Source organism: Microplitis mediator, chromosome 4, assembly GCF_029852145.1.
Source record: "Microplitis mediator isolate UGA2020A chromosome 4, iyMicMedi2.1, whole genome shotgun sequence".
Lineage (NCBI taxonomy): Eukaryota > Metazoa > Arthropoda > Insecta > Hymenoptera > Braconidae > Microplitis > Microplitis mediator.
This window is the reverse complement of record NC_079972.1, coordinates 15,239,925-15,266,729: the sequence shown is the minus strand read 5'-3', so window position 1 is coordinate 15,266,729 and position 26,805 is coordinate 15,239,925. Positions and strand designations below refer to the sequence as shown.

At 32.0% G+C, this 26,805-nt stretch overlaps 2 protein-coding genes and 2 long non-coding RNA genes across 9 annotated transcripts; 2 read left to right on the top strand and 2 right to left on the bottom strand.

The window, feature by feature from the left end:
* The first annotated feature begins 6,617 nt into the window (after positions 1-6,617).
* LOC130666380 (uncharacterized) lies at positions 6,618-22,047 on the top strand. Of its 6 annotated transcripts, XM_057467324.1 has the most exons (7): positions 6,618-7,246; positions 7,423-7,529; positions 7,621-8,481; positions 16,700-16,866; positions 20,551-20,687; positions 20,817-20,993; positions 21,120-22,047. In XM_057467324.1, exons 3-7 carry the CDS (start codon positions 8,362-8,364, stop codon positions 21,272-21,274), a joined length of 756 nt encoding a protein of 251 aa, XP_057323307.1. In that variant the 5' UTR covers positions 6,618-7,246; positions 7,423-7,529; positions 7,621-8,361; the 3' UTR covers positions 21,275-22,047. The 6 variants fall into 6 exon arrangements, with proteins under 6 accessions (XP_057323307.1, XP_057323309.1, XP_057323305.1 ...); XM_057467326.1 differs by lacking the exon at positions 7,423-7,529; XM_057467322.1 differs by having other exon boundaries at positions 7,423-8,481.
* Positions 12,632-16,702, bottom strand: LOC130666381 (uncharacterized). The gene is made up of 6 exons (XR_008989664.1): positions 16,384-16,702; positions 16,048-16,280; positions 15,112-15,393; positions 14,221-14,291; positions 13,471-13,908; positions 12,632-13,373 (listed from the first exon to the last, which is right to left on the bottom strand). It is a non-coding gene; the product is annotated as an uncharacterized LOC130666381 (long non-coding RNA).
* On the bottom strand, positions 17,303-17,734 carry LOC130666382 (uncharacterized). Its single transcript, XR_008989665.1, has 2 exons — positions 17,525-17,734; positions 17,303-17,450 (listed from the first exon to the last, which is right to left on the bottom strand). It is a non-coding gene; the product is annotated as an uncharacterized LOC130666382 (long non-coding RNA).
* A 2,358-nt stretch (positions 22,048-24,405) lies between the features above and the next one.
* On the top strand, positions 24,406-26,380 carry LOC130666379 (ankyrin repeat domain-containing protein 29-like). The gene is made up of 2 exons (XM_057467320.1): positions 24,406-26,182; positions 26,250-26,380. The coding sequence occupies exons 1-2, from the start codon at positions 25,180-25,182 to the stop codon at positions 26,318-26,320; spliced, it is 1,074 nt and encodes a 357-aa protein (XP_057323303.1). The 5' UTR covers positions 24,406-25,179; the 3' UTR covers positions 26,321-26,380.
* Positions 26,381-26,805: the final 425 nt, after the last annotated feature.

Here is a 26,805-nt window from a genome sequence, read left to right as displayed (position 1 = left end):
ATATGACGGGTTGTTGCCAGGTTCTGGGCCCGGGAAAACCGCTGATGAGTTACCTGGTGAGCTGTAGTATATATCAACGTTCCAGAGAATTGCGCCCGATATGAATATTCTCGACAAATCGCTTCTGGACAGCCTCTATTCACTTTTCCACTCTATATTATATATATCTACACATAAAATGAATATTGAGCTTTTGTGGAATCGATCTGTCTTTTATGTCAGTCCCTTCATAAAATCACTGGCACTATTGCCATCGATCCTCTTTTGTATTTACAATAATATTTACACATACATCCGGTGTTATAAATATATTTATAAAAAATGTATCAATTTATAACTGACATTTTATCGCTGATTGGAATCCGATATATTAATTTTGTTAATACGTTTAATATTTATAACTATTTCACATTAAATGAATAATCGATAAAATATCATCAATTATCTTGATGCTCGTGTGTCAACTCAATACTCCAGCACACACACACACACACACACACACACACACACACACACACACACATACATGCTATAAATCGTGAATTATTCCAAGCACGCAGGGTTGATTTCGATGCTCAGCTCGTTAGCAATTTTCGAAACGAGTTAACGTTCTACACTGATATATATATTTATATATGTAGATATTTATCTATCTATATACGTATATATATGTCTGGTTGTCCTTTTCTACAGCAATTTTTCTATACTCAACAGCGTATTTTTAATTACGCCGAATCCTGGATCGTAAAATATAAAAAAATCCATTAACACAGTTTGTAAATTACCAATTGACGATAAATTTCCATGCACAGATTTATTATTTAATAAATGCAGTGATTACTCAAAACTTCAGTACTCAATAACGTAATGCAGAGTCAGATGATAACAGAGTATCCGATTAAATGAGATGTTTTTTGTTATCGAGTCTTATTAGAGTGAATCCCGGTATTATTCGTGATTCTTTTATATAAACGATGTGGGTAATCCTGAAAGATATAGTCGGAGCACATTAAAAATGATAAAATCACAAGAGATGTATATAATCTCCGGTAAGATGACTAACGGCAATGGCTTTTCAATGGCTTTTTCATCTCTGACTAAAAGTTGTATATATAGATGATGAGCTGAATTGAGTTTAAGCCGAACGTAAGGAGTCTGCCTAGCCGAGCCGAGTCTTAGATGATGTCTAAGAACCACCAGCTTTCAATCAACATTATGCCGGATTCTTTTAATATAAAAAATTTAAATGAATACTCATCTACCTCAAAGCCGACGAGGCAGGCTTTTAATTTTTTTACTCACTTTTAATTGATATTAATTGACGTTGTTTCATTTTTTTTTTACACAGACATTGTCGGATGTGGGATCAAACGAGAAGGTCGTTTGTCGCTGGACATTACAGCAATTCGCCGAAATAAAAGTTGTGAGTCAAGTATTACATATATACACAGAAAAAACCAACTTTTTGGCGCAAGAAAAATTTTTTATTATAAATTCAAAATAAAAATTATTTCTGAGGACTAGAAAATATTTTTTGGCGCAAGTTAAAATTTTTTGCGCCGAAAAACCCTTTTTTTCTATACATATATACATTAGGGTGGGATGAAAAAAACTTTTTTTTTGTTTTTCTTAGCATGGGGGTAGAAATTGTACCTTATAAAAAAAAAAATTTTTTTACTCAACATTTTGAGGTCCACTCGTTTTTAAAATAAATAATTGATCAAACGGGGTAGTCCCAACGAAAAAAATTACATAGTGTTCTAGAATCTGTAGGGTGTCCCCTTAAAAGCTAATTCAAAGTCAGAAGTTGAAAAAATTTTTTTCCTATTATTTTTGTAATTAAAGTAAAAAATCCAAAAATTAAAAGCATTTTCTTTTGAATTAAAATGGAAGTGAAGTTTTTTTTTGGTATTCAAAAATTGAAAGTATACCGGAAAATAAAAATTTTGGTGCCAATCCGGGCTCTTAATAATAATATTAAGGTTTGTCTCAATCCATTTTTCTATTTTCCATTTAAATAACATAGGAAAAAATTTTTTTCTTTTTTATAATTTTCTAGCTTACAGACCACTCAACGGATTTTTATGCGCAATGAAACTTTGTGTAGGAAATTGAACGCTCTACAAAAAAAGTCTCTTATCATTTTTTGATAAATCCTACTGTTCAAAAGTTATTTAAGTTTCAAGTCAAATTTATAGTAAATTTTGAGATCTTTTCACTTTCTGGCGAAACTATCAGTCTTATTACAAAATGTCATAGAAACTTTTTTGTAGGTAATTTTATTCCTTACAAATTATTACGAATAAAATTTTTCGAAATTCCGCATCGTTTTCAATTTATTTTCATTTCAATGTCAAGCTCTTAAAATTAATCAGAAATCTATTTTTTTAAGAGCTTGAAATTGAAATGGAAATAACTTGAAAACAACGCAAAATTTCGAAAAACTTTACCCATAATAATTTGTAAGGAATAAAATTATCTACAAAAAAGTTTCTATGATATTTATTGATAAGACTGATAGTTTCGCTGGAAAAATAAAAAAATCTCAAAATTTACTATAAATTTGACTTGAAGCTTAAATAACTTTTGAACAGTGGGATTTATCAAAAAATGATAAGAGACTTTTTTTGTAGAGCGTTCAATTTCCAACAAAAACATTTGTTGTTCATTAAAATCCGTTGATTGGTTGATGAGCTGGAAAATTCTAAAAAAAAAAAATTTATTTTCCCGTGTTATTTAAATGGAAAATAGAAAAATGGATTGAGGCAAACCTTAATATCATTATTAAGAGCTCGGAATGGCACCAAAATTTTTATTTTTAGTTATACTTTCAATTTTTGGATACCATAAAAAAAAAAAAAATTTTTTTTTTTTTTTTTGAAACACCCTAATATATATGTGTGAGTGAGCTATAAAGACTTGAAGCGAAACGAGCAAAAATAAAGATGGATTAAAAGTGTTTTGGATATGAGGGGAGTAATTACTTTGGTTGAAAGCCATCACCGTGATCCCAGTGCAAACATCAGGAATAATTAAGAGCCAAATTGTGTCGTGAGTGCAAATGCATCAACGACATATATGTATACATATATCAGCACAGGTTTTGAACTTTGCATCCGTAAATATATATGTCTACTGCGAAATTACGTGGGAGACATAAATATATGCGGTATGTTTACACGTATATGTATTATATATGTGTGTAATGTATGTAGCGTGTGGTTTAAACGCAAAACAGTTATCTCAAGAGTTCTCATGTGGACCCAAGAATTTGATTGTGGTCACCACTCTCACTCTTACTCTCACTTACGGTTATTATATATAATATAAATATGTTATGTCACTTGTGAGTGGTCCTGGTCCTGGGATAGGAAACTAAAGAGATTGTTTTGACGCAATTAATAACTCTGCAGCGGCGTTTCTCATTGAAAACAATTTTATAAATTATATTATAAAAGCATCTGTTATATATAAATAGCGAGAATTCATTGAATTTAATAAATATTTCATGAAATAGCTTGCTCGTATAAATTTTTCCATGTAATAATTTCGTTGAATTCTTCAGTAATTAAATGTTTTAAGTTATATTTAATGACCGAGAGGAGAGGGAATTTTTTTTGTTTTTCAGGAGGAAATAAAAGTTTGATGGATAAATAAAAATGTAAAAAAATTAATGGTTGAATAAATATTGTAAAGTTTGTATAGGAGCGAATGCCGGAGATGCTTTATGCAAATGTTGGATTATTGGAGCTTTTGTAGTCAATGTCAAATTAGATGAAGATGTATATTTATACACTCGTCAGAGTTATTGTCGTGTGAACAAAGTTCTCAGCAGCAGGAGGAATAAGTAAATTTAGAGGCGTGTGCACCAGTGCGCAGAGAACAAACAAGTCCTCGGTGTGTACTATATACCGATGGATCAATAGTTTCGGGCCGGTTCGTAATTCCTGTTCAAGGAACAACCGCTAATGCAAATTTAATCTCCTTACCGAGCTTGCAAACTGAACCATCTCAACTTGATGGCTTACGTCCATGGATATATCTTCCGCGTACATCCATATTACACATTTATATGTATATATATTAGAGTGTCTCAAAAAATCGACCTTTTTTTTTTTCACTCGAAGTCAAGTTAGAGTAAATTTCGAGATCTTTTTACTTTTCCGGCGAAACTATCGGACTTATCATAAAATGTCATGAGATCTTTTTTGTAGACAATTTTATTTCCTACAAATTATCATTGATAAATATTTTTCAAATTCTGCATTGTTTTCTAGTTGTTTCCATTTTAATGTCCAGCTTCTGAAATCGATCAGGACACTACTTTTTTAGGAGCTTGGCATTAAAATGGAAATAACTAGAAAAAAATGCAGAATTTGAAAAAAATTTATTAATGATAATTTGTAGGAAATAAAATTGTCTACAAAAAAGATCTCATGACATTTTATGATAAGTCCGATAGTTTCGCCGGAAAAGTAAAAAGATCTCGAAATTTACTCTAACTTGACTTCGAGCTCCAATAACTTTTGAACAGATGGATTTATCAAAAAATGATAAGAGACTTTTTTTGTAGAGCGTTCAATTCCCTACAAAAATATATCCTGAACTTATCTGTTCAATAAGCCATCACCGAGGTATAAAATTCCAAAATTAAAATTTTTTTTTTCCCATGTTATTTAAATGGAAAATAGAAAATCGTGAATCGCCACCTTTAAATATTAATATTAAGGTCTCATATTTTAACAGGGTCTTTGTCTAGAGATACTCTGTCGATTTTTCAATGTTCTTCAAGAAAAAAAATAAGTCGATTTTTTGAGACACTCTAATATATATATATATTGACATGTAATTTTTTCAAATGTCGGTTAGTATTGAACATTATCCAACATTTGTCTTCATCACCGCGAATTGAGGTAAAAATATTTCGTTTATTCTTTTAATAAAATTTTTATCAAAGATAAATTTATATAAAATATATAAAAGATAAATTTAACATGACGTTTCTAAGCACTGGCAGTTGTATACATGACAACATAAATCTCATTTCTTGGTGTGGTGAATCTCGGGCACCCGGGATTCAAGCGAACAGATCAAAGCGCATAAAATTAAAGAGTTTACTGACGTAAATTGTGGAATAAACGAGACAGAGAAAGAAAATGGATGAGTGGGTCGGGTTGCAGAAGGATGTGCCCAGCAAAGGGAAACAAGAAAACACGTCAGGCTGGAAAAATACTCGAGGCGTGATCACACGAAACACCGACTGCAGATTTCAGACTTCAGACTCCAGACTCCGAACTGCAGAATAATCCAAAGGTAAAATTTTTAAAATCTGAAACTACGGAGGCAGTAAAAACATTTGTGTAGGAGCAGAGACGTATAAAAAAACCGATGATTGCACTGCGGAAAATAAAATAACATGAAAAGTATATAAATTTTTTAAATTTTTCATGCCAAGCATTAGCATTCGGTTGCTGTTCTCCAGAAACCTCGAGATATTTCCTCTTTATCTTGTTTATGATCGCTACTGAGATCTTACAGTCGAGATAATGACAAATAAAGTATAACTGTAGTTGGTAGTTGCTATCGGCGGAACAGCCATTATGTCGTTGATACATCCGGCTGTCAAATGCAAGACCAATGAAATAGCCTTATGGATGAGATATAGAGATATTTATGTGTGTGTGTGTATGTGTGTGTTTGGAGCCAGTACACAGCCGAAGGTCTATCGGAATTGGAAATCCGTGGCCAGCTATTTCGCCGTTCGCCAGTGAAATTCCGATGAGTAAATAAAGTTAAAAAAATTTAGGACATTGGCGAGTAAGCTTGACTACACTACACTCACGTATATCTATTTATATATATATATATATATACTTGGTACAACATACGCTACACTATACTGAGAAAGAGGTGAACGACGAATGGAGAATGCTTTGTAGAATTATACAGTAAAAAATTTGCGGACCGAACGCCGATTAAATACGGACTGAATGCGGAGCGGATGACTTTTTCTTTATTTTATTTATTTTAATATTAAAACCGGATCGGAGTGAGTGCAAAAAAAAAATTAGCTAAGGTGTAAATTACTGTCGGAAAAATAAAGAGAAAAATTTTTTCATGTCAAATAAGTTTAATTGTATTCAATAAATAAACTAAAAACTTTCTCGAGAAGATAAATGATGAGTGGCTTAAGTGAATTGTACTTGTCATGTAAACGTATATACATATAATAATATAAACCGTGAGGTTGTCATGTATATGCATATATACATGTAAACTTTTTTATAGAATGACGCGAGGTGGCACATTGCTCTTTGTCAGAAGGTTGTGGCTTCGTCAGTGCTCAGTGTCGCTCACCCACTCGTTTTATCCACTTTTATCCACGGGTTGGTCCAAACGCGGGAACGATATTCATCGCACATAAAAATATACACACGGATACTCGCGTACGTGTACGTGTATGAGTATGAGCATGACGGGAAAGGGTAAAAAAAATATGTAAAAAGTGACAGGGGATGGCAGTGTCGCGGGCCCGTCGGGAAAACACAAGAGAAAAGAGATGAGAGCGGGGCTCGTAAAACCGCCCGCGGACTCTCTCAACCGACAAGAGGGTAGAGGATGAGGATGAGGACGGTGATGGCTGAGGGACGAAGAGCCGAGAGAGTGTGCTATAGAAATGGAAGTGCACCAGCTGACGAGTCGCCCTTATTCGCTTCGCCCCCAGTCACTCGATACACGTTAGACGGAAGCGTCGTCGTTGGCTCTCGACTTTAAACTATTTTATTATTATTATTTTTTTCCTTAACGCTGCTGCCGTTACTTATTTTTACACCCGACCCTCCGATCCTTGTACTCGACACTCGACGCTTGGTAGCCCCTACGGGCACGCGTCCTCACCCCGTGTCAAGCTTACCATTCACTTCAAGTCTTACGTCCTTCCACTTCTTTTCTCGATACTTTTTTTTTATTCTTGACCCTTCTTCATCTGGGTATTAGTTCTTCCCAGTATACAGCTTGCACTTGCACCTACTCAACACCTGACACCAACACTCTCCCACCATCACCATCACCATCACCATCACCATCCGCATCCACATCCAACATAAGCTCGCTTGCTCCTTATTGCGAGTGTAGTCTGCACAGTAGCACAGTATTAGCCGACCATAAGACTTAAATCCACAAGTTCACACCCGCGACCGTGGACGTCCTCGATGCACTTTATGATCACCCAGAGCTCCAGATGTTGGTGAGATATCATCTCGTAACCCTTGACGTTATCATACAACACGCGGTTATTTGAATATATTTTAATTTACATTAAAAATAATATTTGAATATTTAAATATTTTGTATCTAGAGCCGTATTTTTTATTTTTATTTTTAAAACTTTTTTACTATTTTATTTGTATGCGCGACTTGTAGCTATTAATACTCTTGCGTGATTGACCGCACTATCCCGATCTATATCTACGTGTGATTTATTAATCAATGTGGATTTTCTTTACGTTAAATCGACGGACTTTTGCTGGGTAAACTTAATTAAAGTGAGATTGTAGACTGGGTACTGGTACTGGTACTCGTATCGGGTCACTCAAGTGCCACACGCACATGCAATTACAGAGCAAATCAAAGAAAAGATTTACGATAATTGCGGTAAAAGTATACATTAAATAAATAATAAAAGTAAAAATATAAATAAAAAATAAAATATTGGTAAAAAAGAAGAAAAAAAAATAATAATGTAAATGGATAGTCGGAGGCAAAGTGAAAAAACTTTTACGGCGATTTAATGTTAAACTTTAATGCTGTCTCCAGTTTTCACTGGCAATTAATTCGGATCGGGTAAGTTAATTAAATTAGTTTTATAATCGGGTTCTGCAAGTGTCTATTCTCACATGCAACCGTTCTCTCTTAAACCGTTCAGTCATTTTAAAAAAACTTTTATCATTATTTTATATTCACTGTCTGTGTTTTATTTAAAAAGACAAACAAAGAACTCTTTGGTAAGTTTTATCTCGTTACCGAGTTACTCCACGGGCACATTGTTTTTACAGCCCGACTATGGAGTAAGTGAGTGAGTGGGTGAGTAAGTGAGTAAGCTTGAGGGATTGACGGTCTGAATAATAGTTATACATATATATATATATATATATATATATATAGTTGTTGAGGGATGAAGAGAAAAGAAATTGAACGTCTACGTGGTTCGACTACTTCAGCAGCTCCAAGAAAAGAGTTATAGTAGACTATGGACGACAGACAAAGACTCAAGAAAACGTGATACGTCCGTCGCTTAGTCGTTAACAAAAAATGCTCGTCAAAGTCTTACCCCAGTTCGTCTTATAAGTATTGGTGCTGGTGATGATGACTACGACTGCTACGGAAAATACCAAAACACCAATAACGAGGCGAAGCAGCAGTATCTGTAAATTTAATCGACGCACGTCAACTTTGTCATCATCAAAACCCGATCCAGCTTTTGTGAGTATGCTTAAATTATTTCTCAATGTAAAAGCTCGTTGTCAAGAGTAGTGATGTAGGTTGTACACGGAAAGAAAATTATGGCAGCGATTCCCATAATTCTGTGAAATTTTTTCCTATACCATCATAGGAATTACGACCATAAATTATGGGAGCGGTTCCTATAATTATAGGAATGTTTCCCATAATTATAGGAATAGTTCCTATAATTATAGGAATGATACCCATAACACTATAGGAATGATTCCTTTAATTATGGGAATGGTTCCTATAATTTATAGGAATACTTTCTATAATATTATGGGAATCATTCCTATAATTTATGGGAATGGTTCCCATATTATCATAAAAAAATTAATTTAAAGAAGTGTGGTAATCACTTCTACAATACACAGAAATATTATTAAACATAAAAACAAAAATTCAAAAATTGAAAAAAAAAATCGTATTTGGCAAAAAAACATTAAAATTTTTAACAAGAATTTTTTGTCAGCACAAAACATTCAAGAAAATTCAAATTTTGGGAAATTTCTACACTATTGTGCAAAAAAAAAATTTTATGATATTATAGGGATGGTTCCCATAACATTATGGGAATAGTTCCCATAATATTATAGGAATAGTTCCTATACCAATATAGGAACTATTCCCATACTATTATGGGGATGGTTCCCATAATATTTGGGAACCATCCCTATAGTAGTATAGGTTCTATTCCCATACCATTATGGGAATCATTCCCATAATGCATAGGAAAACTTCCCATAATTTTCTTTCCGTGTAGTGGATTTAATAGCATGTAGAGTATGATATTATACAAATGGATTCATGCTATTGTAATTTATACGTCTCATTTATTGACTTTATCTTATCAATTATTATTAAGTTTCGCTTCTATTCACAGGACTATTCAAATATTTAAACTTGAGGCATTAATTAAAAAGTTTAACTTACTTAGTTGTCTTTTTTGACTTTTTTTTTTCTTAGCTTAACAACTTAGAGCATAACACTTTTATGGTAATAATTTATTATCTCGAAGACGGAAGGAGATTTAAAGTAAAAAAATTAAAATTCAAAGTTTAACTAATAAGATTTTATTTTAGCATATTAATGCTGGCGCTTGTTACTGTTTGAAATATTCCGTCAAGATCTTATTTGAGATATGGAAAAAGAAAAAAAAAGTGTCGTAGAGTGACGCAGGCAGTACAGCAAAAAATAAGGTGGGAAAAAAAGCTAAATAAAGTTATGTGAGTGTCCAAAAAGTTTAATTTTCCCCTCGTTGGTTGTATATGTTAAGGTAAACTTTCAACCAAGAAATCAATCATATAAACGAGTGGGATATAAGTTGGCCGCGAGGTGAAGTAGAGTTTTTACAGAGGGCGAAGCTAAAAAAAACGGCCAATGAAAAAATAACACACGAGACAGAGTTTCAAAGTTTTACCGAAAAAAAGTTTTGCAATCTTTGTTATTTTTTTTAAAATATAAATCGCCTGACCACTCGTGTGTTGATTAATGCGCTCTCGTTGTTGAGTGTTTAATTTATTTTTTATTCATTTACATTTAGATTTTTTGCTTTATAATCGGAATAGTATGAAATTCAGTTGCTGGACAACCGTAATATTTTATTGAAAAAAAAGAGGTGATAAGAAGTGAGGGAAAAAGTGAAGATAAATTGAAAGAAAGTTGATGAAAAATAGAACAATTCTTCAGGCACACTCGATATTTATTTTCCTAAGATTTTTTATAGTTTTCTATTTTTTAAATATTTTTTTCCTTCAATATTTCATATAACTTTAAAATATGTGATTGACCAATGGAAGTTAAGTCGAGCGTTAATAAAAGTATAGAAATAGAAGTCAGTGGTGCAGCTTAAATTTTTAACATTGAAAAATTCAGTTGTTCTTTCCGGTCGGTGATGGTTTACACAATTTCCCCAGTCGGTGTACCATGCGACAATGGGTCAGGGACAACTTGATGCATACGACACATATATACACTTATATGTGTGTGTACTATAAACAGGAGGCTGTTTGTGTGCATCAAAATAAATATAGAGATGCACAGAGACTAGTAAATCTGAGCGAATAGAAACGAGGTGTAGCAATTGGTCATTGAACATGCCATGTACAAACCCTCTAGGTATGCTAGATTAATTCGTGTGTTCTCATGTTGCCAACATATATGTTCTCATGAACACGCCAATATGCGTTGAAGAGCAACAACGTTAAATTTACGAATAATTTATCTGGTGCCCCGAGAGCTGCTGCGTATCAGCGCACGCAAGCACCTGGAAGCTCAGAATAATTTACAACTCGTTTGTGGGTTTCTGTGCCCACGTTTAACCCACTAATTATTCAGCTCTGGTACACTAGCTTTTCAAACTTTCCTCGCAAGTTTAAATTTCACTTGAAAAATATAAAAAAGAAAAAAGTGGAGAGCAAACTTTGATATTTTGTAAATATAGAATGCAGCATTGAGATAAAAGTTAGTGGAGAAAAGTGAATAAAGATATTTAAATTTAATTTTCACGTGAAATGGAAAACGATAAACAGCAGAAAAAGAATGGCTATAGTCGTTTGAATCCCTCGAGGGGATGAAAATTGATTTTACCTTCTCCTATTTCTTATGTTCTGTAAAATAAAAGTTGTAAGGCGTCAAATGTCTATCGTCTTTATCTATTATTGGTGATATGATTCGTTGAATTTTTATAGTCTGGTACATATAGATAGCAATGAGTTTTTGTAGGAAAATTTGCGTATGAAAAGCTTCATACTCTTTTTATATATATATGTATGTATGTATAAATCGTATGTACGAATGTGTGATACATGTGTGAATTTCATATCTGGGATGCGATGATGCTGCTTCTTTTTTACTCGAGTGATATCGATTCTATTTGAACTAGCGATAACTACTGAAGGAGTTGCGTTTTTTTTCCCCTCGAGGTTCCAGGCCGTGCTACGATTGATAAGCGACGATTGATAGAAAAAGAAAAATATTTTATAAGGGATAGCAAAGAAAGCAGACCTGACCTTTCTTTTTTATGCTCTTTTATCTATATCATTTTTTTCTCATCTCTTTATTGAGAGCTAGTGTACCCTCACTGGATCTATCTCTAAATATTTTTCTTCCAATAAGAGGCGCAACAAAAAAATATATATATATATATTAGAGTGTCTCAAAAAATCGACTTATTTTTTTTTTCTTGAAGAACATTGGAAAATCGACAGAGTATCTCTAGACAAAGACCCTGTTAAAATATGAGACCTTAATATTAATATTTAAAGGTGGCGATTCACGATTTTCTATTTTCCATTTAAATAACATGGGAAAAAAAAAATTTTAATTTTGGAATTTTATACCTCGGCGATGGCTTATTGAACAAATAAGTTCAGGATATATTTTTGTAGGGAATTGAACGCTCTACAAAAAAAGTCTCTTATCATTTTTTGATAAATCCATCCGTTCAAAAGTTATTGGAGCTCGAAGTCAAGTTAGAGTAAATTTCGAGATCTTTTTACTTTTCCGGCGAAACTATCGGACTTATCATAATATGTCATGAGATCCTTTTTGTAGACAATTTTATTTCCTACAAATTATCATTGATAAATTTTTTTCAAATTCTGCATTTTTTTCTAGTTGTTTCCATTTTAATGCCAAGCTCTTAAAATCGATCAGAACACTACTTTTTTAGGAGCTTGGCATTAAAATGGAAATAACTAGAAAAAAATGCAGAATTTGAAAAAAATTTATCAATGATAATTTGTAGGAAATAAAATTGTCTACAAAAAAGATCTCACAACATTTTATGATAAGTCTGATAGTTTCGCCGGAAAAGTAAAAAGATCTCGAAATTTACTCTAACTTAACTTCGAGCTCCAATAACTTTTGAACAGATGGATTTATCAAAAAATGATAAGAGACTTTTTTTGTAGAACGTTCAATTCCCTACAAAAATATATCCTGAACTTATTTGTTCAATAAGCCATCGCCGAGGTATAAAATTCCAAAATTAAAATTTTTTTTTTCCCATGTTATTTAAATGGAAAATAGAAAATCGTGAATCGCCACCTTTAAATATTAATATTAAGGTCTCATATTTTAACAGGGTCTTTGTCTAGAGATACTCTGTCGATTTTCCAATGTTCTTCAAGAAAAAAAAAATAAGTCGATTTTTTGAGACACTCTAATATATATATATATATATATATTTTTTTTTATTTAAAAGTATTTTTTCTCATCCCTGTGCTCTCTCATCTCAAAGATTGATGATTAATCAATGCCGTCAATGAGGTTCGCCACTGGTCGATATATTGAGTAGCAGACTCGATGAAACTACAAGGGGATATAGGAACTATTTAGCAAGACACGTCGTGGTTTGTACACAAGAAACAAGAGCTCGTTCATACTTTGAACAAGATCGAAACAGTGATAGATTGAGTCTTGAAAGCGAGCCAGTTGACGCAGAAAATTAGTTTTGAAACTTTCAGTCCATCTTGTGTATTCACGCCCTTTATAAAATGATAATAATAATAACAGAAATAGCATCAGTGGGCTAAAAGCTTCTCAGTAATAAACCTACTTCTAACTAGTGGAAAGTAAAAAGGAAATATCCGGATCCAGTGCACTTTCACCTTTGCTTCTTATTTTATGTTCTTTTTTTTTAATGCCTCTCGAGTTGCTTTCCCTCTGGCGTAATTTCCGACGCGTCCGATATTACCCAGACCGGAGGTTCATCTTCAGTCCAACTCTCTCAATGAACGTAAGTGTTAGTAGTATGACATTTTGCTGAGATTTTGTTGACTTACTCAAAGTAAAATAATATTTTTTTTTTTCGGAAAATATGCAGTAGCTTCCATTTATATTTCCAACTATAAAATTTCGCTGTCGCTCTGAAAAAAATAAAAAAGTAAGAGACTGCAAAATGAAATTTTTAAAATTGAAAAAACCACAAATAGTATTTTTATAAGCTTTTAAAAAATAAACTACCTTGTGCATATTTATGTTATTTTAGTTTCCATGGCGTCCATCAATTTGATGGAGTAATAAAATGAAAGTTTGTAAAAAAAATGAAAATTGAATATTAGTTAACCAGAATGATAATTAAAAGTTTTTCGGATGACAAAATTACATTAGCTGGGTCTAGTGTTGCAGTGCAAATGGATATTATCGGGAAGCCAGTACGGAAACACAGCTGGTTGACGGTGCTCGTTAGTGTCTACAGTATGTTTTGTGTCCCTCAACTTTTATCCATCCATTGGTGATGCAGGCATCGACGGGGATCCCGCAACGATGCGCAATTACTCTGGATATTCTGATGAAAGTTTACGAGTTAATTGAATGCCGATGGGACCTGATGCTCATTCTCATCCTCTTTTTCCTCTGCCCGTCTTCCTCTGGTTGATTAATTAATTACATAACGGAATGCTGTTTAAACAGTTATTTTTAAATTTCATTATGCAACATGACCTTGCCCTATTTTTTATTCATTTTTCAAGGATTCATTTGTACCAAAGTCATATAAAAAATTTATTGTTCTAATTTTGCGGCGAAATAATTAAGAAATAAGATTTATCTTGAGACAATAATAATTATTCACGAGTCAACGGCTGAATCTATTCAATTTTCCTGTAAATACAAACTCAAAAGGTACAAATGTATATATATAAATATGAATATACGTATATATTAGCAGGGAAAATAAAACAAAGGGAATAGAGCAAAGAAAAGTGGACTTACTCCAGCCAGTGAAACAATGACACTCAAATGGTATCTCGAAAAATCGAGCAACCAGCAATTTTCTTCAACAACTAAAAAAATTAAAAGGATATATAAATAATAAAACTGCTGGAAAACCTTCAGAGAGGCTGCCGAGCGAAAAAAACGTTTATTCATTTAAAGTACCCGCGGATAGCTGGCTAGCTCTCTTGGTTGGACAAATGGGTGCCAGTGAAAAATTTAAGATGAAATAAATCAGACGGTTGGTTAAATAAATGACTTAACCACATACACAGATCCACTGGTAACCTTCAGGCCCTTCAGGATAAACTTTCCCGAATTTAAACCCCAAGATTCTTTATTTGTCTTCGTCAATTCAGATTTTTTTATGCTAAATTATTTTCTTATCTCACACATTCCGAAATCTCGTATTCATAGTTGGCTGGTAAATTTTACCTCGATAAAATTACGACTGGCAGAGTGCCAATTTAAGGACAAATTTAACCGTCGGAAATAATGATAAAAGTAACAAAAAAAAAATAAGAATGAAAAGACCAAATATAAGAAGTAAATTGTTGATTATGGAGCTGCTGAATGCAATCGTTGATGTGGACAATAAAAAAAGTAATAAAGTTATACCTATATATATGTATACGTATACATATACAGTGCAGACGGAGAAAAAAAATCAAAAAGCATATAATGGAAGTGAGAATAGGGGTTGCAACCAAGTGTTTGTAGCTCAAGCTACAAAAACTCTTTTCTTTCTTTTCATTCCACCTGGTTAAATTTTTCTCGAGTCGTAAAAGTGGCTTTTCTCACTGCTTGTTTTTTCCTTCATTTATTATTATTATTGTTTATTTTATTTTACTTTTTTTTTTTTTTTAATTTTCTTCTCAACTCGTGCTGTACCTTTTGGTTCCTTCCTTATAGAGCTCGATCGCCTCAAGCTTGTTCTTCTCTTGTTCTCTTTTGTTGAGACGCTAAAATCGTATATTCCCAATACAAAGCTGAATAAAAAAGTAACGAAGAATAGACTCCGGAGTACAGTAGTAAGGCGTTGCACGCGTCAGACATGCGCGTTAACAAAACCTCGGCCCTATGGCTGTTACTTGTCTTTCGCGCGGGCTCGCATTCAGTCGTACGAATTCCCGCGGCGTGGATTATCGTACTGTCAAATAAACAGTCAGTGAGCTGAAAAATTTAAAACAGCTCTCGTATAAATAATTAAATAAAAATTTAATGACACAAACAAAACAGACGTTAAACGATTGAATTAAATGTTATAACAGAATAAAGTTTAATTAAGTAAGATAATAATTTAACAGAGTTATCTTGTACAATAACTTTATCAGCTAACGCCTGTCATGTAAAATTAAAAAGTTTATAAATCTAAGAACCGCCTCAACGAGCGTCTTAATTACAACCGTGACGTGACGTTGTGTCTGTGTAGTAACACTTGGATTTATTATTAAAAAAAGTAACGGAATGAAAAAAAAAAAATAAAATAAAAAAGAGTCTGCGGAATCTGTAAGCCAGAACTGACTCGGATGTCAATAAAAAGGTATCAAGTGACATCATCACGTGTGGTATGAAAGTGCCGTGTGATTTGTTGGATCCCACTTGGACAAATGATGCTACCGGTATTAATTGCTGGAGCATTAACTGTCTATACTGAAAGCGAAGCAAACATCGCGGCTACAATCACCAGCTTTGACTCTGTCGCCACACATTACTGTCACTGTGGTTGTCATTGTCATCAAGTTAAATCCTATTAGGGTTCTAATTGTATATAAAGATATATAGACACACTATTTATATAGATATATATAAGCCATTAGCACTCACTCGTTAGCCAATAATGGGATGACTGTTAGTCCCGAGGATGCGGAAAAGATATGCTGCTGATGTGGATTTCGTCCGATCTGTTACCCGCCACCGGAGTTGGGCACACACTCAGCATAGATAATGACGCAATCCCCGACACCATCCACCAGCAAATTACATGATGATAAATCAATCGCACTGGTAATTTATCCCGTAAATTAGCTCTACTTATAGACCGTCTTCCTCTGATAAAACTAGAAAAAAAACGTAAATTACACAACTGATAGTTGAGAAATAAATATAAAAATATTAATATTATTGGTAGTAATGAAATCATAATAAAATCGATTTACGTACTCTGTTAATACGGATTGATAGAACATTGAATAATTGAAAAGGGATTTTTTTTTTCGGTGACACAGCTGAGGCTTAACGAAAATCCAATTAACACGAATTTTCCTTGAATAGTTTCCCGCTGTTGGAGGTAACGAATAGTGTTGCATACGATGTAGAAGAGTAGCTAGGCAGGCTATTAATCCTCTCACGGATACATTATATATATATATAGATATATATGGATATGTCTATAACATCCAATTAGCATTCGATGAGCCTGAATGCATACAGATGTCCTTGCTTCTCAACAATTGAGTGTGCACTTGATCTGTTACAGCAAATACATGACATTAACTGCCAGGTGGCTCAGTTCCGAGATCTGCTGATTAACATCGGGCAGCCTCGGGATGGTCCAGAGCTTCGAGAACGGGTCCGCAAGCTGCGACGGAACTGCGTCGAGTCCTGCAAGTCCACTTCCCAATTGGTCTTACCCCAAATGCGTAGGTAAGAATTTATCTGACTTAAATTATTTCATTTAATTACAAAAATTAGTGGTAGAAAAAAATGTAAATAAATTTGGTGAATAATTTTTAGAAATTTATAGGAAAAGTTTTAATTGAAATAATATTTCAAACACTTTCCATTGTTGTGCACTGGGCATTTCTATTGAACTGAAAGTTTATTTTACTCGATTTGTTAAATAAATCAGTAGTTTTAGTTTTATTGTTGCATTGAATTCTGAACTTTACACATAAAAGACAAGTTTTTATTTTTTTATTACGCCACTCAATATTATGTAAATCTAACTCTGCTGTATTAAAACCAACAATAGAAAGTCGTTGAAAAGAAAAAAAAAATGTGTCCATTTATTAAAATAATTAATTAATTAAATTATTTATTTTTTATCCTCGGGAATAAATTATTTTAAATTTGATTAAAAAAAAATAAATAATAACCGATAAGATGAATGGCAGAGCAGCCTGAGCTGGACAAAACTATGAATGGTAGATTAAAAAGCTCGTGATCACGAGTAGTTTGCTTTACCTAATGAAAATATGAATGTTTAATGCCCTCGTCAAATTGGTCCCCTGAAAGATTAACGTCGGTGCGGGATTTGAGTTAAGTAAAGGGTAAGAATAAAGAAACAGAAAAAATAACTTACGCTCTGGTGTATTGAGAAGTTGAATCAGTATCTTTTAAAATTTTATAGACTAAATGATTTCTGCAAGCGCTCCGAGCCCTATTACTCCCGTTACTAGATTAAATATTATTATCCCTCGCGCTTTTATATTTTTTTTATTGTAAAGCTCATAAACGTCGCTCTATATTCCAATACTTTGCGTGGCTCATCAAGATTTAACTGTATTTTATTTTTTTTTATGCCCAGATCGCATGTTTATGATTTTTTTTTATTCATTCGGTTTAACGATAGCACACATGATACTTGGAACACAAGTTTGAGCTTATAAAAAATTTGTATACGTAACATAAATATTTTTATTGATATATATATATAAATATAGAGGTATGTGTATACATATTCATATGCATAACTATGTTACACCTAAATACTTGAGTATCGATTAAATCTATATCGTATACTTTGAATTTTAGATGGAAAATTGAGAATGTCAACTGCTATAATATTACGTATATATTTACTCTTAAAAAAATAATAATAATAATAATAATAAAATATGTGTATTTAAATATATTATAAGGAAAAATGTGAAATATAATAATGCGGCACGACGATTACATTCACTGTACACAGAATTTTTTATGCGAGATCGTGAATGTCAAATGACGTATATTTTTCGATCACGAGGAGATATTAAAACGAAAAAAAAAAAAATAACGTCTCTTATGTTGAAAAAAAAATATAAAATGTGTAGAAAAATGTCGATCTCATTGAAAGCTCTTATTATTTATGATATTCAAATGACTGGCATTTTTATGCATATTTTTTACAATGCGTACATATATATATATATATATTTATTTAAAAAAACATAAAAACAATAATCGATTTGCCGAAAGTGAATTGAGGGTATTTTATTGATAACCCGAACGTGTCCTCATTTTCTTTCACCGGAATTCCATGGGCGGATATTAAAAATAAAACAAAGGTATGGCATTATTCATATCATTGAAAATTCTACAAGTAAAAAGAAAAGTAACATATAGATTTTTTCGTTAAATTCTCTGGGGGTACAGATCCTATTTTTCCCAGCTATCGGCTTTTCCAGTCGCCTAAGGTACCAAAACTTATAACTTTGTCGGCTACCAAATGATACTACCGCTCTTATTATTAAAACTTTTAGTCTTTAAATAAATACACATAATACTGCCTACCTGCCTGCTCATTTATTTCCATCCCCATTTAATTATTACTTTTTTTTAAAACATAACAGCCGACTAATAACAACTAAAATTAAAAACCAGGTCTTTCATTCCGATTAATTATATTTTTATGCTCGTTTAAATTTTATCAGGTTTAAAAGTGGATAAAAAAATGTAAATACAGTTATTGAGTTATCATTTAATATGTTAATTCCACACTGGGTATCATCGCAAAGCTTATGAGTCCAACAATGTGGCTATTGAATAGCCGGCTGGCGCTCGTGATAACGTTATTCGGATCTCTATTGCTGTATATCTGTACACGCTAAGGGATCATGACGTCTCACGCGATATTACAGTTAACAAAACGCGTAAAATAAAAATAATAAATGGGAAGTGTGCGTAGATTTTAAATAATTTATAATTATTTTTATAAATCACCTGGGCCAGTCCAGTCCGCGTTATGAAATAACAGCGAAAATAAAAACGTTAGTGAATAAATAATAGCTGGCAGTAATTAATGTGCCTTTCATGTGAAATAATAGGTTTAAATAAATATTATACATGGAAAGAAAAATATAAATATTTAAAAACATACTCACCGGGCGACAGCCTCTCAGAAATAATTTTTAAAAAAACTTTAAGAAATGAGTGCACATTACACTCAGTAGTACTTTTGAATGTGGGACAAGGTTCTCAACGAGTCCAGTGAGCTCTTACGTTTCTCGCCAGCTAAAACGTGTTGAAAGAAAGGGTTATAAAAAGGTTTAAATAACAAGGAGGGAAAAAAAATTACGGGCCTTAATTTACAAACAGCTACACGGAAAGAAAATTATAGCAGCGGTTCCCATAATTTTGTGAAATTTTTTCCTATACCATCATAGGAATTACGACCATAAATTATGGGAGCGGTTCCTATAATTATAGGAATGTTTCCCATAATTATAGGAATAGTTCCTATAATTATGGGAATGATACCCATAACACTATAGGAATGGTTCCTATAATTTATAGGAATACTTTCTATAATATTATAGGAACCATTCCCATAATATTATGGGAATGGTTCCTATAATAGTATGGGAACTATTCCCATAATATTATGGGAATGATTTCCATAATGCAATTGGAATGGTTCCTATACCATTATGGGAATCATTCCCATAATATTATGGGAATAGTTCCCATACTATTATAGGAACCATTTCTATAATATTATGGGAATGGTTCCCATATTATCATGAAAAAATTATTTTAAAGAAGTGTGGTAATCACTTCTACAATACACAGAAATATTATTAAACATAAAAACAAAAATTCAAACATTGAAAAAAAAAATCGTATTTGGCAAAAAAACATTAAAATTTTTAACAAGAATTTTTTGTCAGCACAAAACATTCAAGAAAATTTAAATTTTGGGAAATTTCTACACTATTGTGCAAAAAAAAAATTTTATGATATTATAGGGATGGTTCCCATAACATTATGGGAATAGTTCCCATAATATTATAGGAATAGTTCCTATACCAATATGGGAACCATTCCCATAATGGTATGGGAACTATTCTTATACTATTATGGGGATGGTTCCCATAATATATGGGAACCATTCCTATAGTAGTATAGGTTCTATTCCCATACCATTATGGGAACCATTCCCATAATGCATAGCAAAACTTCCCATAATTTTCTTTCCGTGTAGTGTTGTGAGTTAGGATTTGCGAAGCCCACGTGGCGCCTCGGGTTATTGGCAAAGGTCACAGGCTCTTAAACACGACGTGTAACACTAATTTTTTTGCCTCACCTTTTGTTATTTTTTTTTCCGCCTTAATTGGGTGCCGACAGTGCGATCGACCTTGGCATACCTGCAGACAGCCCGAACTTGGTGCTTCTCTTCTTCGTGGCCCAGCTTTTCTTGAGAGAGCTTTTCAAATGCAAAAATCTTGTCCGTATTGTTCCGATGGATATGTCTGGTTACTATGGTATTTATTATTTTTATTATTACTTTTAATCTCTTCCATTAAAGGATTCAATGCTTATTAAATTTGTGAATGGATCAGCGAATTACTTTACCAGTGAATGTTTAAAAAAAAAAAAAAATTTTTTTTTAGCCAGCAAATCGGGACCATCAAACATTGGAAATGTGATTTCATCGATTCTACTATGCAAGCAGATTACTCCGAATTTCAATGAAGAGGAACTTTGCAGTATCCGTAAAGACTCGGCGGAAATAAGCGCTCTCGTTGCTGAGCTTCAAGAATTCATGCCGCAATCAGAGGCTGATGTAGGCAAGTTTCTTTTACTTTTTAAAAAACCCACAGTTAATCAAATTAATTTACTTTTTGCTCAAGTGCGCTCTAACATTTAATTACAATTACAAAAAAATAATATTTTTGACTTTTCTGCTGTTGCAGAAAGAACAATTGCTCTACAAGATTGCTGTGCAGGCACAGCTCGTAATAACGGGGCCCGTAAAGGCAACAGGTGGGACAATAGAACCGGAAATCCAAATTACTTCGGTGGCAGCTTCAACTTCCTCTGCTGTGCCTCGAGACCTAATTACGTTTGAACCTGCGCGACAGCGGGAAATAATTTAAAGATAATAAACAAATAACAAAATAAACGGGCCTGTATATAAAAAAAAAAAAAAAATAGAGTAGAGTAAAATAAAAGAGAAAAAACTTTAGGCTTTTTGTCGAGCAACTCTAGGTGATAATTATAAAATAATAGATGAGTATATAAATATATGTATATTTATTTTGAAAGTTGTTGATAACTTTTTATTAGATAAAATATTGTCTGAGAATAAAAGTGTGGCTGCCGTCTTAGCCAGCGCCTGAAAAGCGACATAGTTTTTTTAGTGATAGTCGTATCGTAGATGTAGAGATCGTGCTGGTGGTAGTGATGGTACCAATGATAAAATATTTATGCAGAGAGAAAGGAATCGCATAAATCATGCAAAAAGGCTTTTCTTCATCAAGCCAGATGAGAGAGTTCTGTTTCGCCCAACGGTGAACGTTACCGACTATTCAAAAAACCTCGAGCTAGTCGTGTAGAATATTCCAGTAGTTTAGGAACAAAAAATACGACAGGAATAAAGTTATATATATATACATACATATATAGATGTATATATTATAAAAACGTGACGAAAAATATAATAATGATATTAATGAATTCAAAAATCAGCGGACGATCGATAGCGGCATTATGAGTGCCGATGATAAATATATATATAGATATAGATGTATATATATATATATATTTATTATTTTATATTTATGAGACAAGCCGACAATTATTGCAGTATAATTATAATTAAAAAAATAACACACATATTTTTCTCATTAATAATTATAATAATAATGATAAAAAAATTATTAAAGTTATAAATTTATTTTGTTTCCGTTGATAGATCAATTAATGATACTAAGAAACAGGAAATGTGTGACTTGTTTCCGCGTATTAACTTGGGTCCAATGTTCACATTTATTTACTTGACGATTTATCAAGCAGTTACCAAATATATATATGTATATATATATAAATTTATATGTATATATATATATGTATATATATATAAATTTATATGTATATATATATATGTATATATTTAATATAGACGTGTCTGGAAAGGATGGATTAGAAGTATATATTATATATTATATGTAATAAATAATAAATATTGCTGTTATAGACATACAATTTAAAAAGCTGCTTTAGGCGGCGAAATCTTCGATGCGGGTAATCGTAGAATAGTTTTATGGTTCTCGACTACAATTTATGAATCAAAACGTTTATTTAAAAATAAAAAATACTTAAGATGTGAATTGAAGTCAATATTACATTAGAGCATATCGAGAATTCATATGATGTCGTTAATGGACCAATATTATTTTAAGCTGTAAAAAATATTTAAATGTACAGTTATATTCTGTTGGTAGAAAATTATTTAAAATCATGAGTTTTCAAATCAAAAAATTATTTCGTGGCACAAAATCAAACAATTTTTGATGGTGGAAATGCTGCCAAGTGTAAGATTGCATATAAAATTAATTACATTATTATATTTATTTATTTATCTATTAAGCCACTGTCTGATAAATTTTAAATTATTGAATCTACTTAACTCATAATATAATCACTCAAATTATTGTTACAATAAATATCTTTATAATTATAATTATATTTTAGCGACAAAAATATGTCTGGACAAAATTTTATTTAATATAAACAATAAATCTATTGAAAAAAAAAAGTTATTTATTTTATTTAAAATACGCGCGTTTTATTTCTAAGGCTTCAAAAGAAAGATTATTCTGTTCGACTTGAACATCAGTCAATTACTACTTATGGATTATAATTATTTAATATCACATTTGTCAGGTACTTATAATTTATATAACATATGTACATAATCGATAAGCATAGACTCTACCGATAATTATATACTGAATAATTAATTTACGACAGGCAATTAATAACAAATTGATTCCATTGAAAAATTAATATAGTAAAGTTACGAGACATTCTCATTAATATAATAAATCATTAATCATGGAAAACTTTATCAATCCGTTAAAATTTATCAATAATATATAATAAAACAGATCAAAATTTTAAATACAAAAAAGTAATTAATTACAGCGATAAATTATTTAAAAAGTTTCATGATGTTGGTTTCGTGGTATAAAAAACTTGATATTTAATTTTTTTGCCAAGTATCAGTTGTTACGATTCTAATTTTTAAATTTAAACTAAAGTGATATTACCTTTGGATGAAATAATATAACTAACTCTTACATCTACTTGCATCATTACCTTTACAAATTGCCCCCATAGTTGAAAATTATAATTTCGTATTGTTATTTGAAACGTCTAATGTATAGAAGTTGTATACCTAAAGTGGCCATTCGCGCTGAAATAAAAATAGTAAAATTTATTTAAATAATTCATAACAATGATTATGATGATCACAATAATAATTACCGTTTCTTTTTGACAGATCAATAGATTTCCACCTTCGTTTCGAATAAGTTGTAATCTTCTAGTCTCTCCACGTTTTAGACAACATGGACAAATATCTGCCATAACTTTATCATTGTCATGTGCCATAACTGTATTAATGTCATCTTCTGATTCTTCATGATCTAAAGCTTTAATGCCAACGCCTTGAGTACTATTCTTTTCGAATAATAATCTTGATATACGTGTAGAACAAATTCTTTATCAAAATTGTAGAACATGTAAGACAATAGATTTTGATTCGACTCTGACCATATGTTTAAATTAGCATCATAACGGATGAGGAGTTTTACTAATTGTTTTTTTTTTTTGTGAAGAATCGCACAAGTAATTAAGGTTATATCTCGTCCAAAACCATTGTTTAACCGTCAAATAATCGATTTTCAATTCCCACTTGGACTTCGTTCGTTTTGATTCTTGGAATCAATTAATTGTCAAAGAAAGTCCATTCCCTGATTAAACAACTGAATTCGATCGAATTAAATTTTTAATTCTATTTAATTCAGATAAATTCTGTTAATTCGGTACCTAAATTAAAAATGAATTCTGTCTAATTCAGCAGGAAAAACAGAATTTGTCCAAATTGAAACGAATTTAAATAATTCTATTCGGTTTAATTCTGATTAATTAAAAAATAATTCTCCAATTTCTGCTTCTGAATCCGAATTAAACTGAATTAAAACGAATTTGAAATTTTTAAATCGGTTTTATTCTTTTTAATTCAAATTTAAATATTCAATTCAGTTGAATTCTGTTTTGCAGAATTCGACAGAATAAAACAGAATTAAAATTTTTAATTCGGTCGAATTCAGTTGTTTAATCAGGGTTTTAATCTATTTTTGAGTCAAAATTAATATTTTGACGCCGGTGCCTGTCGTATCCTACACTCGTTGTCATTTATGCCTGGTCCCCCAAACTATAGAATCTCTATTGTCATCCCAACAAGAGAATGCACCTCGGGTGTCGTCGGTTTTTACTCCCACTCTGGATGTTTTATGTGTTAAATATTCTCCCACTTTTCTGTGCGCATGCGCAGTTCATAAATGTTCGGTGGTGGGGGCAATTTCCGAAGTATATTCTCTTACTGGGACCACTTTACCAAACCGGGGGCCAGGAATTAATGACAATGAGTGTACAACGTCGCGCCCGATAATCGAATGTCCGGAAAGTGGTCCAGCATAATATAACCTCACAAACAATTATACAAAGTGGCACGTGGTCCTAATGGGACGATAGCTAGTAAGAAAAAAAACTTGTGGTGTTTTATAAGTAATGATACAATTACTTAGCAATTATATCTGATGTGTGTATATTTTATAACCTCAATAACTTTAATAGTCTCATAATTTCAAATACTTTGATAGTGAAAAATAATACAAAAACAAGTGGTATTTAATACGTAGAAAAATAACTACGTAAGTAATTTTTGATGAAATATCGTTTTTAAAAATGGATCGCGAACTGTTTCGAAATTGGAATTATGCCAATGGCGATGAGTATTCATTAAGAATAAGTGACATTTCACCTTTATACGAAGCCATCAGAGTCAATAACGTTGATCTTATTGACAATTTATTAAAACAAGGAGAAAACATCAATGGTTCTGTGCTACCTTATGGACCATTTGCTGGTTACACTATACTGCATTTTGCTTGTATGTCTGAAGATAAAAGTTTCGTAGAACGTTTACTTTTCGTTTACAATGCTAATCCTAATACAGAAGCTAAAGATGGTGCTCGGCCGATTACTGTGGCTGTTTTATCCAAAAAAAAAAGAATTGTTTCATTACTTTTAAGATCTGGCGCAAATGTCGACGAGGAGCTTAGCAACTCTATTCAGATAAAGTATAAAAGTAGTTTCAAATCTCCAGAAGATGAGTGGTGCAATGATTTCGGCTCTCGAATGACCTTATTAACTTATGCGGTTCTTAACAATCATATTGAATTAGTGGATATTTTATTAAAATACCATGCTGATTGGAAAATAAGAAGCCGGTCGAACAAAACATTATTGATGTGTGCAGTTGATAAACTTCAGGAACAAATCGTGGAATCCTTGGTCAAAGTAATGAGTAAAGATGAACTAAACCTTCGCGACAATGATGGCTTTACCGCGCTTCATTATCTGGCAAAGAGGAATGAATTAAAATGTAGATACCACGCCAGTACATTAAAGAGTGGACCGATAGTAAGAATCTTGTTGCTCCTTCTTACGGCTGGAGCTGACATAAATATCAAGGTAAACGGACATTGGGCAGAAGATATATGGATTATACGGGATCTACGATTCAGGCAGGTAGTCGGTGTACCTGCTTTTGAAGAAGCATTACTGATTATGCATAATTTACTTAAAACAGGATTTCTACATGGAGAGCGTTTAGGATCAAGAATGTCAATAGTAAAAATCTTATTTGATGAATTAAAGAGCCACTCTATAACTTTTGATGGTCAAAGTATGTCTACCTATGATATTTTAACCACAAGTAATACAAAATTTTTACAATTAGCAAAAAATCGCAGCTTTTGTACAGGTATACATTCTCTCCGCAAGAAGGGATCAGTACATTCTGAGTTACTCAGATTACAATTAGAGGAAGCTAAGGAACACATTGAAATTCTGAATAAATTTAAAGAGAAATCTTTTTATATAACTAAGACTTTTTGTTATCTACCATTTGACTGTATATGGAAAATTATCGAGTATTTACCCTGCAGTGATCGGGAGAATTTTATTAACGCATTAATTCCAAAAGAAAAGTCAGAAAAAAATGAAACCGTACTAATGAAATAGTGTTAAGTTAAATTTTACAATTAAATCAATTGTATCAGTTTTATATGAAAATTTAATTTTTTCATTGTAAATGTTTAAAGTGTTATAAGTTAAACATAAACCTTATCAATTTTTAGGTATTTTATACGTAATATTACTAATTATTTTTACTTTAATTGTTATGATTAATTTTCCGAGCAACTTTTTTTTAATACTAATTAAGTAGTATCAAGTTAATTTTATTTGATGTATACGAATGTTTAATTTTTTTGAGTGTAAATAAATAAAATATTTATGAGTTAAATA

Excerpts from the sequence above, each read along its gene's own strand:
- LOC130666379 (XM_057467320.1), top strand. The coding sequence starts at position 25,180 with ATGGATCGCGAACTGTTTCGAAATTGGAATTATGCCAATGGCGATGAG. Across the intron at positions 26,183-26,249 it reads TATAACTTTTGATGGTCAAA|CTTTTGTACAGGTATACATT; the intron begins GTATGTCTACCT and ends AAAAAATCGCAG.
- LOC130666380 (XM_057467326.1), top strand. The coding sequence starts at position 8,362 with ATGATGACTACGACTGCTACGGAAAATACCAAAACACCAATAACGAGG. Across the intron at positions 8,482-16,699 it reads CAAAACCCGATCCAGCTTTT|CAAATACATGACATTAACTG; the intron begins GTGAGTATGCTT and ends GATCTGTTACAG. Across the intron at positions 20,994-21,119 it reads GCAATCAGAGGCTGATGTAG|AAAGAACAATTGCTCTACAA; the intron begins GCAAGTTTCTTT and ends CTGCTGTTGCAG.